General features: G+C 35.0%; 1 protein-coding gene across 1 annotated transcript in view; it reads left to right on the forward strand.

The window, feature by feature from the left end:
• LRP1 (LDL receptor protein 1) overlaps window positions 1-25,664 on the forward strand; it is a 1,646,373-nt gene that overhangs the window by 615,247 nt on the left and 1,005,462 nt on the right. Inside the window, exons 39-40 of the mRNA XM_090402369.1 lie at window positions 1,893-2,024; window positions 9,918-10,047. Of these exons, the coding sequence (XP_090258495.1) occupies window positions 1,893-2,024; window positions 9,918-10,047 (262 nt within the window). The remainder of the gene's footprint in view (window positions 1-1,892; window positions 2,025-9,917; window positions 10,048-25,664) is intronic.

Genomic DNA, 25,664 nt, shown 5'->3' on the forward strand with positions numbered 1-25,664 from the left:
CATAGGTTATTATATTTGATTAGTGCGTTTTCGATTAATGCACCTGTTTTAAAGAGCGCATTAATCGAGAGATTGCTGTATCATCATATTTCTGGATTTTGCAATGCATTTCACTGGATTCTACATGTAAGGTTGTTATAGAAAATTAAATGCCGAGTATGCAAAATAAATGTTTGGCATGAATTGGATGGTGACTGACAGACAGTGATTAGAAAGTGATGTATGGAGGTGCTGAGTCTATGAAAAGGTGGTGACCTGTGATATACTACAGGTGTACTCCTGTAGCACACCTCTGTGTAGTACACAGAGTGTCTCATAAAAGAATTATAGATGATCAAGATGACGAATGCAGAAATGCAATGTAGGGATACTTAGTACATATGAAAATTAAAATTAGCAGTTACTTGAGAATTAAATCAGCAGTGACGTAATAGATTATCATCAAGGATGAATACAGCTACAAATATATTATAGCATTGGGGGTATGCAAAAGATTTCAGAACTTTTAAATATTGAAAGACTGGATAATTTAACATAATTCAGAAGGTCAAATCCAAATGGTTGAAGTAGAAATATCATACAGTTGACTGTTTGAGAAACAGTGAAATAACAAATTAAAACTGTCATAACAAACTGGAAACATATTTTATTGCGGTACCACATAATAAGTTAAAATACAGTGCTGTGCTAAAAGTGATTCATTATAGCAAACTGCAAATTAATAGACTATTCCTTCTCTATGAGTTTTCTGTAGTGAGAATTGACTGTTGTGTCCATCTGTTAAATTAATGATAGAATTCCAGAGGAATTCTTGACTGATTGCTTCAGGTAAGATTTTTAAAGCATATTTGAGAAGAGGCCTGTTGTCTTTGAGAATTAATAATCTTGAAAGGCAGAAATGATTAAAATAAGGTGCGTTATGGAATGCTAATTGCTAACTTCTTCAATATTCACATGAGAAAAATACAATTTCATTCACTCATTAAGCACATCCCTGATAATGGAATTATCATACAATGTTGCTTCTTTACTTTTCCTTTGTCATCCTGTTATATGCTCTATGTTCTTAATCCTCTCTCTCTCTCTTTCTTTCTTTCTTTCTTATGAGTATTTTCTTACTCTTTTCTATTGTATAACTCACAAGTCATTTATCCAGTAACTTTAGTTTACACATTTTTCTCTGAAAGACTACCTGACCATATTTATATGGGCTCTTTCGCAGATAATGTTTCACAGCTCTATTAAACCAAAAAAAAAGGGATCATTGAAACTATCAAGGAAATGTGGATTCAACATTTTTATTGAACTGTTCATGATATTCAGGTGACCGATCTCTCTACTAAATGGTACTTCACTTATGTGTTTGGATATTTTTAGTGTGTCATTGGGTCTCTGTGCAGTCCAGTGGAAACATCATTTGCTTCTACATTACATGCTAGACCACCCAAAGAAACACTGTTATAGGTTTGAATCTAGTTTCTAACTAAAGGAACATCGTCACCAATACAGTTTTGTTATTTCATGAACTCTAAAACTGTATTGGTGAGGCAGGGGGTGGGTGAAACTTTCCATCCCCAGAAAACTGCAGACTTGCACAATTATAATATATGTTTTGTGGGGTTTAGGACTACAAGATGGCAGATCTATTTGCTGTAATTTTCAGCTTTTAAGATCAGTTACCCATTGATCTTAAAAGCCTACTACACCCTTTGGAAATAAAAGATGTTGGATGATTTTTTCTTCTCCTATGCAGTGTGTGTGTGTGTGTGTGTGTGTGTGTGTGTGTGTGTGTGTGTGTGTGTGTGTGTAAGATTTATTGTGAATTCAAGAATTACTTAATATTTCACTAAATTAAACTTTATGGATGTCTTCATTACTGGTGTTCATTTCAGCGGAAGACTTTCTCTATTGGGTTGATAGCGAAGCTGGAAGCATTACAAGAATAAAACGAGATATGACTCAAAGAGAAGTTGTTGTTCAAGGATTGGATGCCATTGAAGGAATTGCTATTGACTGGATAGCAGGTATTATCGAATAGTTGTAATTAATCTTACTCATTATGTGAATAGTCGTAATTAATCTTAGTTGAAAGAAATAGGTTAGAACTAGTGATATCAGCTGTAGTCATAGCTACTGGTTATTCCACTAGCTGCTGTGTTTGGATTGATCTCACATGAAATATTATGGCAACAACTCAGAGCAGTTTGTCCCATTTTATTGTAAAAAATCTTTGCTGAACAGTATCTACATTTCATGTAGATACTGTTCAGCCTCTCATTTGTAGTGACTTGGTGTGATTATGTATATTTATCTATCTTAAGTAATGCTTTTAATGTTAACAGCTTTGTACATTTAAAAAAAAAATTTATATATTCACATTCTTCAAAATGTTTCATTTTCTTCCATTCTTACATGGGAAGAGTATCAGATGTAAAGGGAGAATATGCCAGTACATGCATGCATGGCTATGGTTATCTAATACACAGACTTGTCTCTCTCTCTCTCTCTTCATGGCTTTTTCTATCTCTTTGATAGAAATTTTTGAATATACTTGATTTGGAATTAAGCATAGCACATGACTATGTTACTGTGGTCATAATGACAGGTGTATCACTAGTGTTAATAGGAGTGTGCTTACAGTGTTCAAGGTGATGTCATCCAAGAACTTTGTTTTGGTATTCACCTGTAGTGGTGGTTCTACCAAATGTAATTGTGGTGTTATCTGATCCTGATTATAATAATAACAATAATAATAGTAATAAAAAAAAGTATGCACATACAGGATACCGAATTTACAGGGAAATCTAAGGATTAGATTTCCCTTATTCTTTGGGATGCTGATTTTCTGTGCATTCACGTTGTAATTTTTTAAGCATTTTTTATAGATACATTTTACTTAGACACTATGAAATGATCATGGACTTCCTAAAATCTATGGATGGTGGAATTAGCATGTTACTAATACCACAGGGTTTGTATCTATTGATTAAGAAGATAATGCATATATGATTGAGCTCATCTATGAGTACATTATCATCAAAAAGCAGAAGATTTTTGTCTTGTTCACTAAAGTTCTCATAGTGCTATATTGTTTTGAGAGATGGCACTTAGACTGTTGATTGATGTATCTTCCTGTTTTTGCATGTTTTTGTGTATGTGATGTAGCTCATTGAAGTTGGGTATCCAGTGGGTTGGTGTGTTGCTGAAGTGTCTAGAAAAAGCAGACTTGGTACTTTCTTTTTCTGAAGTGGAGCTAAGAATGTTGACTATTTAAACATATTAAAAATGGTTAATATATCAGAACCTTATTACCAAAGATTCATGGTTAAGAATTTAGGGATACAGAACATGTGTTAAAATAATTAGTTAATATTAGGAAAGTAACATTTGATGTTTTGACCTCTGTATTGAGGTCATCATCAGAAAAATACATATGTTAAGAAGCATGCTACTGCACTTTACAAAAGTAAAATGAATCTAAGCTGCTTATTAATCTTTTATCTATCCTGATCTATCCAAAAAAAAAAAAAAATTAAAAAAACTAATAATAAAAATTATAATAAAATAAAGTTTAAAAAAATTAAATATAAAAATAAATTAAAAACAGAACTACATTAAACATTTCTAAATCTCTAATTATATGAAGAGCCAAAGGCTTCAATTCAGCGACATGAAATTATTTAAGTTAAGGGATATTACATCCCATATTGTTTCATAGCCGAATAAGAAACTCAAAGAGTTTCATGCCGAATATAGAAACTATATAAAGTTCGGCGAGTCCAAGCATAAGCAAATAAATGGATAGTGCAACACATGACCCATTTGGTAGTGCAACACTGAGGCAACTCATAGCAAGGGTGGAGCAAGATCTGATCACTGTTCTTGGTATTTACTCATAATGTGAAACCCAGCTCCTAGGAGCTGTATTACTGTTCTACATTATGAGGGGTCACTACCCAGACCGGGTTCAGCCTTTATTGAGGTCTCATCAGTGAGTAGGTAGACCTGGTTAATACCAAGTTTGTAGCAAACAGAACTTACATACCCTGCTATAAGAATTGCCAAGAAGGTGTTCTAATAAATTACTAATTTATTAGAACACCATATCAAAAATAGTTTTGAAATTATAAATTATATTGCATATAACTATAATATGAATTAATAAATTTAAGGTTTCAGGCATTTTGTCCAATTATTTTCGTCCAATGCAAATCTCGTCCAATCCCTACATTTCATTTATTACTTTTCTCGTCCAGTAGGACATTTTGTCCAATCTTATTCGTCCAATTTTGTCTAATTCTTCATATTAGTCCAAGGAGTTATAAGTAACTTGTGATCATTAATAATAGTCAGTTGACACAAAAGAGAAGGGCGAAAGACAATATGCATGGTCCACTCTCACACGTTAGGTTAGGAGTGTTAGTTGACACATTGGTTAGTCAGTTGCTACAGCAGTAGGTGACACAGCTGGCAATAATAGTCTGTTGACAGAAAAGAGAAGGGTGCAAGACAATATGCATGGTCCACCGTCACACGTTACTTTAGGTTAGGTCAGGTTAGTCAGTTGGCATAGTAGTAGGTTAGTCAGTTGACACAGGTGACAATAATAGTCATTTGACATTGATGTGAAAAATTGAGATTGGATGAAATGTCCGACTGGATGAGTTGAGATTGGACGAAATATGTCCGACCTGGCGAGTTGAGATTGGACAAAATGTCTGACCGGACGAGTGTTCTGTTGGACAGACTTAAAAGGACAAAAAATCTTGGACCATCTGCCTTCAAATCAAATTTAAAGTAAAAATTTTGTTTTGAATATCATATACTTTTTTGTTTTAAAGTTTGTTTTAAAGTTTTTTGTTTTTTTGTTTTAATGTATATATGTAACGTGTAACTATGTTTGTTAATTACAAAATAATATTAATAAATGAATTAAAAACTGTATTTTTTTCTTTATTTTAATATTGTGCAAGTATACCTTTTCATTTTTAAATTATTTTTGGACCATTTTTTTAACTATCTCTTTCTTAAATGATTCTACAAATTTTGATATATGATATAATTCTTAAAAAAACAAATTCTTCGAAATTAAATTTTTTGAATGATCAATTCTTCGAAAAAATAAATTTTTTTAATTTATCAAAAATTAGAATATCAGATGCAAATTCACACAGAAGGTTAGGTCAGATTAGGTCATTTCTTCTGGATTAGTTTTAGTTTTTTTTTTCAATTATGTGGAAATAACTCATAGTTCATAATGTTGGAGGCTTAATGGATTTTTTACAACACTCAAAAAGAATTAAAATAGAATTTAATACTTCCTATATTTCGTCCTAGTCACTAGGACATCTATGGGGATTACAAAAACAATTAATGTAACATATACAAAAATAACAAACAATACTAAGCCCAACCACGTGGGTGACACTAAAGTCCTATCTAGGTAGAGCGCCCTCTAAGGGCAGTAGTAGGTGGCCTGGAATGTAAGGTGGGAACTCTGGTGATGAGAGTTTCCCAAATCTTCGGAAGCTTAATGCAACCATATTTATTGAGATTTGGTTGGTTTTTGAGAGCTGCTGCTGCTTCTAAGAAAAGTCTCTCTTTCTTGAATTTGCTGTGGTGGAGCATGGTGGATTTTCTTCCATGATACCCTGTGGGTGGTGTCCAAAACATGGTCAGCCAAGCCTGAATGGCCATAGTTGTGTTTGAAGATGTAAGACTTGTGTTCCTCCAGGTGGATGGATGCTGATCTGCCTGTCTGTCCAAAGTATGCCAGCTTACAGGAACAGGGTACTTTGTAAACTCCAGGCAGAGAGAGAGGAGGGAGCTGATCTTTCGTAGAACGGATAAGGTTAGCCAGTTAGCCGTGGGGCTTATATGCTGTGTGTAGATTGTACTGTTTTAGTATCTTGGCTATTTTTTCGGATGTGCCACGGATGTAGGGTATGGTGATGGCATTTTTAAAATCTTGTTCACGAGAAGGACGGGGAATGGGGGAGGAGTTTATTATTTTTTTGATACTGTGATCGCTGTAGCCATTGGAGAGGAAAGTGCTGAGTATGTGGTTAAGCTCAGTAGTGAGGGCGGTTCCACTGGAACAAAGATTGTGGGCTCTCTTGGTAAGAGTTTTAATAATGCCATATTGTTGAGAGGGGTGGTGGTGGGAGAGTTTGTGAATTTATCTGCCTGTGTGTGTGGGTTTTCTGTATACGGTGAAGGTAAGTGTATCATTAGGTAGGCGTGTGACTAACGTGTCTAGGAAGGGTAAACAATTGTTCTTTTCCTTTTCCATAGTTGATTGAGAACAATTGTTTACCCTTCCTAGACACGTTAGTCACACGCCTACCTAATGATACACTTACCTTCACCGTATACAGAAAACCCACACACCCAGTCAGATACATTCACAAACTCTCCCACCACCACCCCTCTCAACAATATAGCATTATTAAAACTCTTACCAAGAGAGCCCACAGTCTTTGTTCCAGTGGAACCTCCCTCACTACTGAGCTTAACCACATACACAGCACTTTCCTCTCCAATGGCTACAGCGATCACAGTATCAAAAAAATAATCAACTCCTCCCCCATTCCCCGTCCTTCTCGTGAACAAGATTTTAAAAATGCCATCACCATACCCTACATCCGTGGCACATCCGAAAAAATAGCCAAGATACTAAAACAGTACAATCTATACACAGCATATAAGCCCCACCGCAAACTGGCTACCCTTATCCGTTCTACGAAAGATCAGCTCCCTCCTCTCTCTCTGCCTGGAGTTTACAAAGTACCCTATTCCTGTAAGCTGGCGTACTTTGGACAGACAGGCAGATCAGCATCCATCCACCTGGAGGAACACAAGTCTTACATCTTCAAACACAACTATGGCCATTCAGGCTTGGCTGACCATGTTTTGGACACCACCCACAGGGTATCATGGAAGAAAATCCACCATGCTCCACCACAGCAAATTCAAGAAAGAGAGACTTTTCTTAGAAGCAGCAGCAGCTCTCAAAAACCAACCAAATCTCAATAAATATGGTTGCATTAAGCTTCCAAAGATTTGGGAAACTCTCATCACCAGAGTTCCCACCTTACATTCCAGGCCACCTACTACTGCCCTTAGAGGGCGCTCTACCTAGATAGGACTTTAGTGTCACCCATGTGGTTGGGCTTAGTATTGTTTGTTTTTTGTGTATATGTTACATTAATTGTTTTTGTAATCCCTGTAGATGTCCTAGTGACTAGGACAAAATATAGGAAGTATTAAATTCTATTTTAATTCTTTTTGAGTGTTGTAAAAAATCCATTAAGCCTCCAACATGATGTCCTCACAGCACTTAAGCCTCTACACACGTATCATAGTTCATAAGTTATAACAACTCATACCTCATAAGTCTTAACCATATTATTAATAAGCTAGATTTGTAAAATATATTTATATATATTTTACATTATTTATATTTATATATATATTTATTTATATATTTGTAAAATATATATATAAATGATTATTGGCCATTGTGTATATTTTATTTGTAAAATATATTTATTTTATATATGTATTTATATATATTTTACCAATATTTACAAAAAAAATCCACCAAATCATGACTGCCAAGTGTACAAAAATTTTTAAGTTTCTGTCACCCAAATGATGATTACCCAATTAACCATCTCCCACTTGGCTATTGCCCAGTTGACTATCAGCCATTGTGAATCGCCCAATTGTCACACACTGTGATTTGTATGTCATTTGTTCTTCTCTTATGGCATTTTCCATATCTTTGTTCCAGATTTTCAATGTGTTTCTTTTTAATATTTTATTTTTATTTCCAGGTACTTCGAAGGCTTCTTTATGGAGTATCTTTATTTAAAGTTTTCCATTCTTCTATTTCTTTAATGGAAAACTTTAAATAAAGAAAACTTTAAATTCTTTTAGGTACTCTATTAATCTTGATTGAAATAGCATTCTAATGCTTTCTTCTTGTAATAGATATACTTTGTATACTTGTTCTATTTCTTGTTTTTTCTTATTTACTTCCTTTCTTCACCTTGCTAGTATTTCTGTTTTAGAAACTACTGAATAATGATCTAAAATAATTTCACTTCCTTTGTAAACATGTACATCTCTCATATCTGGAGCTAGTTTCTGATTAGTAATGATATAATCAACTATAGATTTTGTTCCTCTGCCATTCCATGTATATTGGAAATACTTGGGATGTACTTAAAACATACTTCAAATACAACTCAAAAGATATTTCTAATGCTGAAAGGAACGTTCACATGTAAAGATAAGGATGTCATTTTGCCTCTTTACAAGGCCTTGATAAGACCTCACTTGGACTGTTGTGCATAGGTCTGGTCTCCTGGTTTCCATTATGATTCTGATATATTGGAGAGAGTGTTAAAAATGATATCAATTGTGGAATACTGATTATGAAGACATATTAAGAATTTGTAGACTGCAGGCACTAACAAACAGGAGAAAGAGAGGTGATATGATTGAGACTTACAACCTTCTGAAAGGGTCATACAGGATTTCAGTTGATGGAATTTTTCAATTTGTGGGGAAAGAACAAGAGGGCATCCCTGGAAGCTGAGAATGAAGGCTGCTAAAAAAGGGGTGAGGGCTAGATTTTTCTCTCAGAGGGTGATGCATGATTGGAATGGATTGCCATTGGATGTTGTGAATGCAAGCAGTGTGAATGAATTCAAGAATAAGTATGATAGCTGGTGTGTAATATGTGTCCTCCCTCAATGAGTCTCTGACTCCCCCGAGGTCTCTTTCTTAATATTATAATAATAGTAATAAATATTTATTATATATATATATTTTTTATTTATTTTTATTTTTTTTATTCCCAACTCTAGCATTAAGATCTCCTGCTATTAATATATAGTCATTTTTATTACATTTATTTAACTGTTTTTGTAGTTCCGCATAAAAGTATTGAGAATCCTCTTTCCTACCTTCTTCAGGGGAGTATTCTTATGATGTTTAGGTAGCTTCTATTTGTTTTTAATTTAACTGTTCTAATTCGATCATTTACATAGTTGTACTTTCATATTCTATGTTTCTATTTACTATTGATTAAAATGGCCACGCCACTAGAAGCTCTGATATGTTGGTCCATTCCACTATATAGCGTAGTAAAATCATCTATATCTTTTGTTGCCTTTAATTTCTGTTTCGTTTGTGTTATCACTATATTAATATTTTTGTTTTTTTTTTAATAATTCTAATTCCTTTGTTGTTATACTTTCTACTTGACTACTTTTAAAATATCCGAGATTCCTAATCAGTTACCTTTATCCTTACTTGGTACTTCTTTAGTTGTATTTATGGTTTGATTTATCTTTTATGGATGCATTTTATGTTTATTGTGCCTATCTTGAATTCATTTGATATTCATTTTGTTAGTTAACTTTTCACTGTTAACTCTCATTCCCTGATGATGATAAGCAGCCTCAGTTAGCATGACATTTCGATATGTTGCAGTATCATTTTTTGTTTCTAATTTAAGCCAACACAAAATACAGTTTGGTCAAATCCTAAATTGGCTGCCTCTCATTCATTCATTCAGTATCCATTAGATACATATTGGCATTAGATACATATTGACAAAATACACAAAATCCATTGTGTATTTTCACCTTGTGAAAATACACAATGGACTTTAGGTCATAAGCCTTAGTCAGTTCTCTGCATCCCTTATAGGTTAAGTAAAGATCTCCTACCAGTTATCTAGCTTTGATATTTAAGTAATGCCTTAGTGAGCATACACATGCATGTGTGCGCACGTGCACACACACACACACACACACTATGTATAATATAGATTCCATAGTGCTTATTTATTTATTTATTTATTTTTATTTTTTTTTATTTTTGCAATTGTTTAATTTTAAAAGGAAATATGTACTGGATTGATCCATCTAATGATGTGATTGAAGTTGCTCACCTGAATGGCAGTAATCGTTATGTTGTAATCTCAGGAAACATGGACAAGCCCAGAGCCATTGTGGTTCATCCATTTGAAGGGTAAGCTAAATGTTCTTAATTGATTTTGTATGCATTTAGACATTATTTGTGAAGGTCTATAAATGCTTTGTAATTAAAGATTAATAAAAATTAATTTTAATACATCTCATTTATTTACTGTTATCTTGAGTTTCTAATCCAGTTAATTTTTAATTTCATTTCCTACAAATGTAGTTAATGTAATTATATGTTTCACATCAGCAAGCTGTGAAATAAACCCCCTGTGAAAATAGTTATGTCTATACTACTTAAATATAAATTTCAATACTATTATTAGAGATTAATGGAATTTAGTACTTCAGTCAGATTCCTAACAAGATAAAGCATGTGCAACTGACAAGTAGAGTGAATGAGAGCAAAAATTGATGCAAGATTTGAAAGCAGAGGTGGTGAAGAAGAGGTAAGATATGAAGCTTATGAAAAAGTGAAATGAAGAGAATTAGATATGTATGGAAGAGTGAAGAATAAATGATGGCCATATAATAGAAGTAATGAATGGGTTACAAGTAGTGTTGTATGGGGATTTGATTATTAGAGGTATGGTGAATGAGAGGATGCACGAAGTTTGTTTTCCTCAAAGTAGAATGAGCAGAGTAAATGAGGCATTGGAAGTCAGGAGTTAACTGAGCAAAAGAGTTGATAATAGTAGTAGTAGGAATGAATGACTAGGTTGACAAGAAGAATATAAAAATGGATATCAGAAGGTTGTTGAGGAGAATAAAAGATAATAATGTGGTAGAAAATGTAGTCATTGTGTTTGCCCAGGTATGACAATTACGAGTTTGATGCAGAGAGCAAAGATGAATGGTATGTAATCAGAATCATTTGAAGAGAAAGAAGTGCAGCTTTTGTATATGTGGAATGACTTTGAGTAACTAATGGAACTGTATAATAGTGACTGCATTTGAATTTTTTTGTGTTTGTCACCTTATTATTATTACCCCAAGACCTCATGGAGTCAAAGACTCATTGACAGGCATCACTGGAAGGCAGAGTGAGCACTGCAGAGAATAGATCTGAGCAAACAAAAAAAAACGATGTAGAAGAATAGAAGAGTAAAGTAAGGGGGATTAAAGGAGTGAGTACTTTTGAATGAGAAAAGTGAGTAATTTAAGTGAGCAGAATGAGAGAAAAGGAGTACAAGATAGACAAGAAAGAAAAATGAGGGGGAGGGATACAGAGTTAGAGGGTTGACGTTGGAAGAAATGATTTCGTTAATAAGCTAAGGAATGAGCGAGATGGCTTGCAATGTGGTGGGGGGGGGATGGCATTTAGATCTTGTGAGGGTACTAGTGGGTAATGAGAGAGAGACACAGAAATAGCTTGGGGAAAGGCACAGAAGAATCACATCTAAGAAGTGGTATCAGCGAAGCTTGTTATAGATCCAGATATGAATGCCAGAAGTATCAGAAATAAGGGAAACAAAATTGGTGCATTGATCAAGTTCATTCACCCCAAATTGTTGGAATAAGTGAAACTTGGCTAAATGAGGACAACATCCTGACAGGAATTGAGATAGTAGGGTATGATGTTTTTTGTGATGATAGGAAAAGGCAAAAATGGAAATGGAGAGCTACTGTTGATAGAAAAGGAGTGGTGTGTCCATGAAAGGGAGAGGTGCAAGGAGGAATTAGTCATAGTGGTTCTGAGGCAATATAATGTGAGGTAGAGGCAGATAGAATGAAATACTTGGTTGGATATTCCTATAGATCTGGTAACATGCAAGGCAGCAGTGCCAATGAATTGTATGAGCAAATTAGCCAAGCAAATAGGAAAACAGTGATTGTTATGGGTGATTTTAATTATGGTGATATAAATTGCAGTGATGAGATAACATCCGGAAGTAAAGAAAATGAATTTCTTGAGTTTCTCAGACATAACTACTTTAAGTAGTATGTAACAGAGGGCTCACAAAGTTCTTGGATTTGATCATCTCATCAAATGATCAAATCCGAGTATGTCATTATATTGTAGGTGTAAGTTTTTCTCTGGTTGGCGAGAGTGACCATAATGTGATTACTTGGGTGGTTTTCAGCCATATGAGAAGTTCTGTGAGGAAAGTATATTTGTGAAACTATGAGGATGGTGATTATGAAAGCTCAGGAAACAGTTTGTATGATGGAATGAGTAGTTTGGGTGGAAAGGAGATCACTGCTGCCTGAGCTATTTGAGAACTATTTAACAGGAGCAATGTCTAAATGTATTTCAAGGGTCTTAAGGTTAAATAAGATAGGTGCAAAATGGATGAACGAAGAAATTGAGCATGCAATCTAGAGGAAAAAGACATTATGGAGGCAGCATAAAATTTATTATAATAATCAGTTGCATGAGGAGTACAAAGAACAGGCAGGGAGAATGACCTGGTTGATAAGGGTAGCAAAAGTGCAGTAGGAGCAGCAGGTAGCTAATGTAACCAAAGACTATCCTAATGAGATTCTTTTGATATCTAATCAGCAGAAGAAAGTGATTACAGAAAAACGATATTTGTTGGTAGAAGGATATAGTTGAGATATTAAATGAGCAGTACATAAAGTTATTTCATCTTCATGAATGTATCATGCAGAGTTTGAGTGCAGTGGGAAAGGAGGAAGGATTTCCTGCGAGTGAGCTTGAGATAAATGGGGAATTGAGTTAACTTTATTATTTAAGTTTGTGGGACTTGATGATATGTCACTGTGTGTGTGATTTTCCCACATATGTGGACAAATATCAGAATGGGAACTGGACAATAAGACTTATTTGTGCTTATGGTCCCACAGAAGGTTCTGCTAAGGTAGAACTGGAGGAATTTTTTGAGGATTTAGAAAAAGCAACTTGCACAATGAAAAATGAAAAGTTGGTCCTTGTTGGGAATCTAAATAGCAGAGTAGGAAATGATTGTCAGACATAAAAAAATATTTTGGGAAAATTTGGAGAAAACAGCAAAGCTAATAATAATGGCAAATACTTGTTGGATTTCTGCTCAGAACATGGACTGGTTATTACTAACTCCATGTTCCAACATAAAAATATGGTACAAATTTACATGGAGAGAAGATGCAAGGAATAAGAAAAGTCTCATTGACTATGTTATTGTTAATTGTGTGGTTTTCTCTCTGGTAGGATACTAGAGTGCTCAGAGGATATGAAATTGCAAGTGACCACCATTTAGTCTTGAGCAGGATAAAATTGAATTTCATATTGAAAAGAAGAACATGTAAGAAAGTTTTAAAGAGAATAAAAGTTGAGCAGCTCTTAGATGTGAACTGTAGACTGAAACATACAAACATTATTCAAGAAAAAATGAAAGAGTTTGAGAACAGGAATCCAACCTAGGAGATTCGATGCAAGCTCTGAAGAAAACATTGATTGATTCAGCCAGAGAGGCATGTGGACAGGTTGTCTGCAAGGATAGAAAAATCAGAACTCCTTGGTGGACACAGGAAGTTAAAGAGGTAGTGAAAGAAAAGAAGAAAGCTGAACACTGTATAAAACTAGCTAAACAAAAGTCATAGGAGGACTTTGGTAAGAACATAGAAAATAAATATCAAGAAGGTGGCAAGATATTCTGGAGGTTGTTGAAGAAGCTCACAAATGGAGAAAAGGGTGCTGTAAAAGGAATTAGAGATGATAAAGGTGATATGAAAACAGGAGAAAAAGATATCCTTGAAGTATGGAATAATTCAAAAAATTGCTAAATGGAACAAGCAGCGATGACAGCAGTGGTAAACATTGATTGGGCACGCAGTCAGGAATACATATCTATACTTGAAGTAGAAAAAACCATCAAAAGCCTGAAATGTGGAAAGCCAGCAGGAGTAGATGATATTTGACCAGAAATGCCCAAGTATGGAGGTATAAAAGTCTTACATTGGCTGCACTGCATAGTTCATAAAGCTTGGACAGAGGGACGAATTCCAGATGATTGGATTATAGTTCTCATAGTACCCATATATAAAAAGGGAAATGAAACTGAATGTGAGAATTTCATTACTGATTGTTCCTGGTAAGATATATGCTAGTATACTTGAGAAATGATCGAGAAGAATTGTGGAAGAAAAGCTTGGTGAAGAACAAGCTGGATTCAGGACAAATAGAGGCTGTCAGGATCAGATTTTCACTTTATGACAGATAGTTGAGAAATCATGGGAATATAACAAAGATCTGTATTTAAGTTTTGTAGATCTGGAAAAGGCATATTTCAAGGTGCCAAGAGAGAAGCTATTCAAAATGCTACCGTTATATGGTATCGATGGGGCATTATATCAAGCAATACTTAGTCTTTATTTGAGTTGTAAGTCAGCAGGTAGAATTGAAGTTCAGGAAGAACTTCAATTCTACCTGCCAGATTTTATGTTAAATCTGGTGTGCGACAAGGATGTACATTATCCCCTCTGTTATTTATTATCTCTATCATAGGTTCCCAAACTTATTTGGCCACTGCCCCCCTCGAATCCATAAATTCATCGGCAATGCCCCACCCCCCCGTCTTACCTGAGCCTACCCTGCATTCAGAAAAGCAATTCACACAACTCACAAGGAACGGTAATAACATTTTAAAAACAAATTATTAATTTATAAGTTAAATATATTTTAAATCCAAAAAAAAAAAAAAAACCTTTAACTTTAATAACAACTTTACATTAAAATCTAATAAAACATTGTATAATAAGACTATTCAATAGCAGCTATTGACTTGAATGTTCTGAAAATCCTTAATGTGATGGATGGGTTTCATGGAGTGATACCAGTTTTCCTATGTCTGGTTTAATATCACTTAGCAGGCATCTTAAATCTCCACATTGAGTTATCTGGAGTCTTATTCAAATTAAGTTGATATTGAATCCAACATTATTTCAAAGCCGAATAGAGAAACCACAAGAGTTTCATGCCGAATATAGAAACTATAAAAGTTTCGGCATATCCAAACATAAGCAAACCTTTCATGACAGGGGCAACTCGTAGTAAAAGTGAAGTAATACTGATCACTATCCTTAGTATTTCCCATAATGTAAAAGACATCTCCTAGTGGACACACATAACATCATACATGTCCACTAGTAGATGTGTTTTATATTATGGGAAATACTAAGGATAGTGATCAGAGCTTACTTCATCTTTACTACGAGTTGCCCCTGTCATGAAAGGTTTGCTTACGCTTGGATCTGCCGAAACTTTTATAGTTTCTATATTCGGCATGAAACTCTTAGTTTCACTGAAACTTTTGTAGTTTCTCTATTTGGCTTTGAAATCTCTTTGCAGAAAGAGCGGAGATCTCTTTCTGCAACCAAAACTCTTCATAAGATTTTAAGATTTCTTAAATTTTGGCTTCAGCTCAAAGTCATTTTATAGCTCAATTAGTTCTTACTCCATGGCTCCCACTACCTCAGTATTGGAAAATGGATTTATTACCTAATCTGGAACCTCCAACGAAAGTAAATCCTTGATCTACTTGCCTTGTCAGGATGTACTTTTTGAAATGTTAAATTATTCTGGAAGGCTTCATGGCCACATTAGAGAAGACCCTTTCACAAATTGGCACATTGGCAGCTGCTAGTTTGTTGGTGCTGGTATGCATCCATATTTTAGGTATTCAGTGCTATACTGCCTACATTTCTTCTTTGACATATCTGCATCTGCCATTTCTATTCTGCAACATGCAGAAATAAGTGTACATACATATTTGAAAGCAGTTTTTGTAAATGATAATCTTTATTTTTATATCCTCACAATATAACAGAACCTATAATTTGCCAAGCTGTGACACAACACTTACATAGCTAAAAGCTTTACATTTTTGTTCAGTAAATATGAATATGGGAAAAAACATTATAACACACTCAGTACTATTAAGGTAAAAAAGGACCACTTCAGAAATTACCAACAAAAAACTCAAAAAATGTTTTGGAAAACAATAACATGGAAAACAATGAAAAATGTCTTGGAAACAATAATAATAATAATAATCAAACACCAGCAATTAATTATTCCACATTTCAGCATTTTGCAGCACACCTTCAGTGTGCTGCAAAATGCTGCACACTGAAGGTGTGCAGCATTTGCCTCTTGGTGCCCCCTTAAGTAATCCCACCCCCCACTTTGGGAACCACTGATCTATATGAATCACATTATGAAGGAAAGTGGTATTAAACCTGATATCAAAATTTGAGATGTTAATGTCAACCCTTTGCTCTATGCAGATGATGTTATACTTCTAAATAAATCTGCTACAAGTCTGCAATATTCCATTATTAAATGAATAACTGTTGTATTAGATATGATATGGTATGAAGGTCAGCAATAACAAGACAAAGACAATGAAAATAGGCAGAAACATTGAAAATATCAACTGCATTTTGAATAGAAAACCTATAGAACAAGTAAAACATTTCAGCTACTTAGACATGATTTTTAGTGAAGATGGTAAATTAAATATCGAAATAGACAATAGAATCAACAAAGCTGGTATGGTAGGAAGTCAGCTGAATAAATTTATATGGAATAAGAGAGAAATTAGTGAAAATATTATATTATTATTATTGTTATTACCTCAAGGCCTCAAAGAGTCAAAGACTCACCTGGGAGGTCCTTTTATCTCACACACACAGCTCATCATACCGTGCCTTGAACACATTCAAACTCCTTGCAGCCACCACACTCTCAGGCAAGGCATTCCAAGCATTTATAACTCTGCATGATAAAAACCTGCCTCTTACTCCCCTACTCACACCCTCTTTATACAGTTTCCAGGGATGACCTCTGGTTCTCCCCTGATCCCCCACTATTTTCTGTAGAACTTCTCCAGCATTGATCCTATAACAACCCCTTACCAACTTGTAGGTCTCTATCATATCTCCCCCTCTTCCTCCTGTCCACCAGCCTCTGCAAATTACATCTTCTCAATCTTTCCTCATACTCGACATTCCAGAGGTCAGAAACTACCATAGTCAGTCGCCTTTGGACTCTTTCCAACATCTCTTCATCCTTCTGAAAACCAGGTGACCAAATCTGGGCACAATAGTCCATGTGTGGTCTAATCAAAGCCTTTTACAATGGAACAAGAATCTCCCTACTTTTACATGTCAGTGTCCTCCGCATCATTCCCAGAAGCCTTTGTGCTGTCTTCACAATTTTGGCAATGTGTCCCCTAAATTTCAGATCCTTATCACCCCCAGAACTCTTATTTCCTCCACCTCCGACAATATATCCTGAGCAAGCATAAATTCTGCATTCCATGTTTGTTTTCCAAATTTTAAAACCTCACATTTTGCAACATTGAACTCATATCCTCATTCCCATGCCCAAGCACTCAATTTATTCAAGTATCCTTGTAAGGCTACATCATCTTCTCTAATCTTCGTGGTTCATCCCAACTTTGCATCATCTACAAACAACTGAATATCTTCATCCAAATCTTCGCCAATATCATTAATATACAAGTTAAATAGTAATGGCCCTAAAACAGACCCCTGAGGCACTTCACTAGTGACTTTCCTTTTCCTAGATATCGCTCCCCCATACACAACTTATTGATACCTATCAGATAGCCAGTCTCCAATCCAATGCACTAATCAAATATCCAACCCAATCTGCTCTAGTTTGACTATCAATTTATCATGAGGTACTCTATCAAACGTTTTTGCGAAAACTAAGTGTATTACTGTGTATCCTTCTCCTCTGTCCAAGAAAGCAGTCACTTTATTGCAATAAGTAAGTAGATTACTAAAACATATGACCTCCCTTTAGCAAATCCATGCTGTCCATCAAAGATAATACCATCATTGTCAACCCAACTCTGGATCCTAGTTCTCACAAGCTTCTCCAACAACTTAGCCTGAACACCTGACACACAGATAGGCCTATAGTTTGATGCTTGAGTTCGATCACCTCCCTTATGAAGTGGCACAATCTCGCCCTCCTTCCACTCCTTAGGAACTTGACTGAGTGCAAGACTCATATTAAAAAAATATGTCAAGGCAGGTGTCAACTCCCTGGCACATTCCTTCAGAATACGTGGTGATATATTATCAAGTCCCACAGCCTTATTAACATCTAGTTTACTCAACTTCCCATACACCTCTTGCTCACTTACGGTCAGTCTCTCCTCCCCATCATCTACTGCTCTCAATCTCTCCATGTAGTCACATTCATAAGATTGAAAGATCCTTATGAACTGCTCATTAAGTATCTCCACCACACATTATGCAACAGATGTCTTGATACCATTTTCTCCTATCAATGTCATCCTTCCATAATCATTCTTTCTTTTGCTGGCCACATACCGAAAATAACTCCTTAGGATTATTTTTGGCTTCATTAGCTAACTGCTGTTCATACCTCTCTTTAGCTACTCTCACCAACCAAGTCACCCTCCTTGCCTGGTCTTTGTAGACCTCACGGAATTGGTTATTTCCGCTTCTCTTAAGCTGCTTCCACAAAGCCCTGTTTCTCTGTATCGCATGCTTAATCTCTTTATTCATCCATCCATCCATCTCACACCTACCTTATTTAACCTTCTCACCCTTGGAATACATTTAGACATTGCATCTACTAGATAGTTTTTGAAAATCCCCCAAGCTGCATTGATCTCTTTTCCAACTAACTCCTCATTCCAAACTACACCCCAAGCTGTCTCCTGAGCTCTTCATAATCCCCCCACCCTGTAGTCCCACATATACTCTTTTCTCACAGAGGTTCTTACGCTGCTGGCAACCACCCAGGTAATCACCTCATGGTGGATGATTTGACACCTCGTTTATAATTACATCCTCTGATGAGATGACCAAATCCAAGACCCCGAATCCTCGCGTGCCCTCTGTTTCATACTGTCTGAGGTAGTTATCCCTCAAAAACTCAAGAAACTCATTTTCTTTACTTCAGTTGCTATCTCATCATTCCAGTCTATATTGCCATAATGAAAATCGCCCATAATGATCACCCTTTTCTTATTTGCTTGACTAATTTGATATACATTTCATAGTCACCACCATCTACATTTACCTGGTCTATAACAACATCCAACCAAGTATTTGATTCCATTCACCTCTATCTCACACCATACTGCCTCAAAACCACTGGCATTATTTCCCTCTTACATCTCTACTTTGTATGGACATAACTCTTTCTCTATCATCAATAGCACTCCCCCTCCCTTTTTACCCCTTTTATCCTAACGAAACACATCATGTCTCACTTATTCCGACAATCTTTGGGTGAACAGACGCAATTAATGCAACCATTTCATCTGCCTTGTTTCTTATACTTCTAGCATTTGTATACAAACACCACAGCTCATTTCTGGATCTACAGCTAGTTCCACTGATACCACTCACTCGATGTGATCTCTCGATGCTCGACTGGGGCCACTTCCCTTTCTGCTTATTCATTTTAAAACCCTTTTTAATTCCAACTGTTTCCTCTTGATCCCAGATCATCCCATCCCATTCCTTTCCTGTCTGCACATGCTCTCACCTCTTCTCGGAGCATCCACATTTCTCACGCTGTGTACCCCTGTCCAACCTGAACTTCCCCGTTTCCCTACTCCTCTTGCACACCCTTTCTCTCATTTTCTATACTCATACCACTCACTTCCTCAGTCATAATTAGCTGTATATAAGACAGTATTCAAGCCAATTTTAACTTATGGATCTTACAGTATGGTGAATGGGGATACATTAAATGAGTTTAATGCACAATGTGGTGAGCTTTGTGTGTAACAGTTTGTACCTCTAGTGATGTCTTTTTACTCTATCAAGATCTACTGTTAATAATAATTCATGCTGTCATTGAGCATATAATTTGCATGATTCAGTTTATGGGAAGCATCGTCTTTTCAGAGGATCATCCAAGAAACTTTATGCATGATAATAGGTATTTTCTTAATTTGGCAGAAACCGTATCAAAATTTGATACATTATGACATAACATTTATGCAGAATACAAACGTTGACATTAAATAATATTACACATTATTTAGAGAATGAAATGTAAAACCAAATACTTAAAATGACAGCACACAAAAGGAATGAAATCATTTTGAACAAGGTAAAATAATGCCAAATATTAAAATCCAAGCATGTTCAAAGAGTGAAATAATTTTGAATAGGATAGGAAATGCCAAATAGTACTGAGTTGTTTTAGATATAACCCATGATTTATGCCATGTAGAACAGATAACAATTATTGTTAGGTTTATGGATTTCCAGAATTCAAATATGTGCATATATTTTTTTTTGAGAGATTTTGTCCATTTAGATGACATGACTGGAGAAAGATTATATTACATTTTTAATAGACTGCTTATGGATGTACAATAGGCTACATATATGTATTAGGAGGCCCACAGAAAAAACAAAACAAAAAGACTAGTACACATGCCAGTCACTGAATTAGAAACTTATTTAATGCAGTGTTGGACTCCTTTTAGCCTGAATTGCAGCTCATATTCAGTTTGGCATAGATTCCACAAGTCATTGAATTGCCTCTACATCTACAACATACCACACACCTTTAAGACTCAGATTTGACAGAAGAGGACGTTGCTACTGGATCTGTTTTACTTACATATCCCATCTTCACAATGGGATTCAGATCCAGACTTTGTGGTGGCCATGGAAGATGGCAAAAGCTGCTGTCATGCTTGTTGAACCACTACTGAAAATTTCTTTCATGACGGACAGTAGTGTTGTCATCCATGAAACAACCGTCGCCTGCTGGATAAATAGTCAACATTGCAGGAAGGACTTGATTGGTAACAATGTTCAGATATTTCCTGGAGGACACTGTACCTTCCAGCAAGATCAGGAGACCTGTTTCGTAACAACAGAACCTGCCCTACACCATAACACTTCTCCAGTTTGTGTTTATAAAGCAAACTGGGTTTATTGCTTCATGGGGTTCCCACCAAACTTTCTGCCTCGTTGGTATAGAACAAGGTGTACTGTCACTCATCAAACTTTTCTCCAGTCTTCAGGCATCCACTCACAGTGTTCCTGATGGCACTGTAGCCGAACGTTTTTTGGTTCTTTGCAGAAAAACATGGTTTCCATATAGGCATGCAACTGCCAGAACCAATTCTCTTCAATTCCCTGCATGTAGTTCAGTGAGATATGGGTTGGGAACAGCCTTCATTAAATGCTTCGGTTAATTGTTTCACACAGGAAGTTCTGTTTGTCCATACAAGCTTTCTCAGACCTCAGCTATCTCATTCCTGACAGACTGTCTTAGGACCATAACCCTGGATATCTCACCTTTTGAGAAAACAGTCAGCTCTGTTGTTTTTGAAATTGTGGCTCCAGCCAGATGGGCATCCACAATTAGCTCTTTATTGAAATCCAAAAGATCCTTATTTTTTGCCATTATGATCAACACTATTGACAATTACTGTCCAGCAGCATTCTTAAATAGTTGCATAGAATACATGCTGATGCACTTGAACAAGTATTTTGCACATTCACTGCATTAGTGACTTTTTTGTACATCTGCATAAAGATTTCTAATTCAGTGGCTGTTATGTATATATTTCTTGTTCTGTGCATTCTTTAAAGTTGGTAAATGAATGATGCAGAAAAAGTCTTTTGACTTCACCCCTGAATTACTTTCTTTCATCCTTGATAAATACAATGACTTTTTGGCTTCAATGATACATTGGGTGTATTGAAACCACTTTTATAAAACATAATTTTGAAGCCATTGTTACACAGTGGTAAAGTTGAGGTGCTAGTAAAAACTCAGCTCAGCTCAGATGCATTATCCAATGCTCTTTCACAAATTGTTCATGATGTTAATAAAATATGGATTCTAGAATGAAAGCCAAAAAATATACTTCTGAAAATATTTATTTTAAAATTTATTTGCTCAGTAATAATTTGACATGATATTTTAAGTAAGTTAATTTTATTAGTCAAATGAAAGAACCAAAATTCAATGTACATAATGCCCTCAAAGGATAATAAAGTAATGATGGGGATAAGAAATTTTTTGATGAAAAAATATATTATTTATATTGAGCAGAAAATTCTAGAATCCTTTTTCTAGAAAATGCTAGGAAAAAAAAATACAGGAAGAACACTAATTTCTCCTGTATATATCATGATCAGTTCACCTATCATTCAGAATTAAATTCATAGTTAATTTCTGTTTTTCTATACTGGACACATTGTTAATAATTATAGATTATTTTTATTTAGAGATGTTTATATAGAGGATATTATCATAATATTAATCCTACCAGCTGCGCCATTGTTTAAATATAGGATTTTTAATTATTTAATATTATCCTGTCTGTAGAGATGATCTCTGTTCAACAATAATTTTTTTTATTTCTGAGTGTTTTTATTATATTTATTTATTGCACAAGGGTTCACTCCGATTGGTGCAATGACCTCTTTTTTGCTATTTCTTTCAGAATCCAAATAATCACTGACTCAAGACCAAAATACAAAATAAACACATTTAATAAAACACAAACAATATATATACACTTCAAACATCTTTACATAACTATAACTAATTACAGAATTAATTGGATCCAAGGCCTTTTAAAAATAAACTTACACTTAAGACTAGACTAAACACTTTGTTTTCACAATGACAAGTGTTCATTGTCAGTTTCTCTCTGTCAAGGCCCTTTTCCAAAGATATATGACTTTATTCTTCATTTTCACAGGATCCTTTCTTATCACTCATGTAGCACACACATTAAATCTTCCTGACTTAATTCTGTCTTCTTTTTAGTAGAAATAACAGTTAGATTTGGCGTCCTTAATACAGATGAAACTTCCTAATCAGAGTTTTCTCGAACATTCCTTTAGAACATAAATAGCAACTACTTCTTTTATTCACTAATGTTTATTGACAGTCTTAACTCTTCCACTTTAAAAGAATTTACAGTTCTACTATTCCCTTTTCGGAACCTACTATAAATCTTTCAATTAGCCTTTCCTCCAATATTCCTTTTATAAACGCCTATAACAATATTTCCCTTTTATTTATCAATACTAATTCCACTTTAAATTTAATAGTTCCACACTTCCTTTTTCGGAATATACTATTAATTTTCCTCCGACTGTCACATAAAAAAACTCAATTTCCTCTGAATCTAAATGTTTGCCGGCCTGTGTTCTTATTTCCTTGCGAATGCTATCTTGTTTACTGTCCCGTTGCTTTGATACCAAACTTGTCAGCTGTCAATCACACATAAAACTTCTCAGCGAGCATGCGCACTCCATGAAAGTGGCAAGCGAGAAACTAGGTATAATGGCTGGCACGTTGTCTCTGTTAGCGACAAGAGAATGTCTTCATAAAACACTACTTTTGATAATTTTAAATTACAATAAAATTCCTGTAAGTAATACAAATATCAAATCCAGTAAGTACATAAATTTTTTTTAAATGCTTTATACATATCACTTTGACAAAACAATTTCAATAACGGGCACAATCTATATGGGGGGGGGGGGGGGCACCATCACGACTTTAGGTAAAACAGTGGTTTCTCTCTTCGACCTCATATGCTGTTTTAGTGCCTGCATGCATGTGTCTTAGTCTTATGTTCCCATGAAGATGGCAACATGATGTTACCGAAATATAGGAAGTATATATTAAAGTTTATTTTAATTTATATTCTAGTATACGTAGTGAGTTCCTTAAGTTATTTAGGAATCATATTATTATTATTATTATTGAGAAACAAATAATATAGTAACTTAAAAAATGATTTGAGGAAGAGGTGTATTTTCTAATTCATAGAAAGGTATCATAAGAAAGAGCAGTGGCCCTAGTTTTCAGCTTCTTTAGTCCTCTGTAATGTGAATATTTTTCTATCCTTGTAAGGAACTTCATTTGCTTTATTCACTGTATGAATCAATGTTTTTTTTTAGTTTGCCACTTTGTCTCTGAAGATTCTTGTTTTCATACTGTTCTATTTTTTCTTGAATAATGTTTGTATATTTGGATTTACAATTCATTCATCAAAGCTAATAGATTTTACTGTTTTCATTCAGAATTAATTTTTCTCATGCTCTTTACAAAACAGTGATCAGTTCTTATTTCACATCCTTCATTATTTAAAAAAAAAAAAAAATGAAGATAGTGCTATCAACACTTATATAATTAATATGACTTATTGTGTATGAGGGTGGTCCGAAATGTTCTCAGCCTCGACCATAGATGGCAACACTATCGGCAAGATTTTTTTTCTAGTTGGCATATCTGTCATAAGCATCCATGTGAAATTGCAAGTCATTCTATCAAGTGGTTTGTTTTATACAGCTGTCTGAAGCAAAAGTGTTGTCTGTAACCCTTGAAATGGATAAAATTGAGTATCATGTGGTTAGAAGGTTTAACGCCAAAAGAAATTCATTCAAAGTTCATAAAAAGTTTATGGGCACTCTTCTCCTTCGATTTCAACAATTAAGAAATGAGCTGCCGGGTTTAAACATGGCTGTACCATCCTTGAAGATGATCCATGTAAAGGACATCCAAAAAGGGTGACAACACCAGAAATCATTGAGCAAGTGCATGATATGGTATTGGATGACAGGTGAATCAAAGTGCGTGAAATTGATGAGACTATAGGCATTTCAAAAGAACGTGTAGGATATATTTTGCATGAAGAATTGCATATGAGAATGCTTTGTGCAAGATGGATGACTTGCTTGCTCACAGCAGATCAAAAATGCACTTGCATGAAAATCTCTGAATTTTCATGCAATTGTATGTCAGTTTATTACTATGGATGAGACTTGGATTCACCATTACACACCAGAATCCAAACAGCACCAAAGAAGACAATGTTGGTTTCATCAGCAGGAATTGCATTGGCAATTCATGCTGATTCATTGGCATTGGTGTTTTGGGATACTAAAGGCATTTTGTTTATTAATTATCTTGAAAAGGGTAAAACAATAATCAGGAAATATTATTCTGATCTTTTAACCAAACTAGACAAAAAAATTTGTGACAAAAGACCTGGTTTGCAGAAGAAAAAAAATTATCTTTCATCAGGACAGTGCACCTTCCCACAAAGGTGTTTTGCAGTGGGAAAATTCAGGGATCTGCACTATGGATTGTTGGAAGATCCACTGTATTCTCCAGATTTGGCTCCCTCTGACTTCTATCTCTTCTCAAAACTAAAACTGTTTCTCGCTGGTCAGCGTTTTTCTTCGAATCGAGATGTAGAGGGATATTTTGCAAATCTTACTGAGAACCACTACAGGGTAGTGGTTCTCAGTAAGATTCCCTGTAGCACTGGAGCATCGCTGGAGTAAATGTATTAGTCTTAAGAGAGATTATGTTGAAAAATAAAAATAATTTTGAAATTATAGATTCGTGTTTTCATTGTTAGGCTGAGAACTTTTCAGATCACCCTCATATGTCTTCTATCCTTGTGAATTTGTACATGGTATTAATAATGAGAATTCTGTGTTCTGAACAGAAATCCAGCTGGTATCACTATTATTTGTTTTTCTTTTATTTTGATTTTTTTTATCTCAACTTTTCTATGTCTAGTATTCATTTCCTACTTTGCTGTTCAGATCTCTCAGCAGGAACCAGCTTTTCTTTTTGTTTGTCAGCTGATAACCTATTGTGGGATCATATGCACAGATAAGTATCATCAGGATTTGAGGAATTGTGCC

The sequence above is a fragment of the Typopeltis vanoorti genome, chromosome 2, assembly GCF_054136105.1.
Source record: "Typopeltis vanoorti isolate ZY-2024b chromosome 2, IOZ_Tvanoo_1.0, whole genome shotgun sequence".
Taxonomy (NCBI): domain Eukaryota; kingdom Metazoa; phylum Arthropoda; class Arachnida; order Uropygi; family Thelyphonidae; genus Typopeltis; species Typopeltis vanoorti.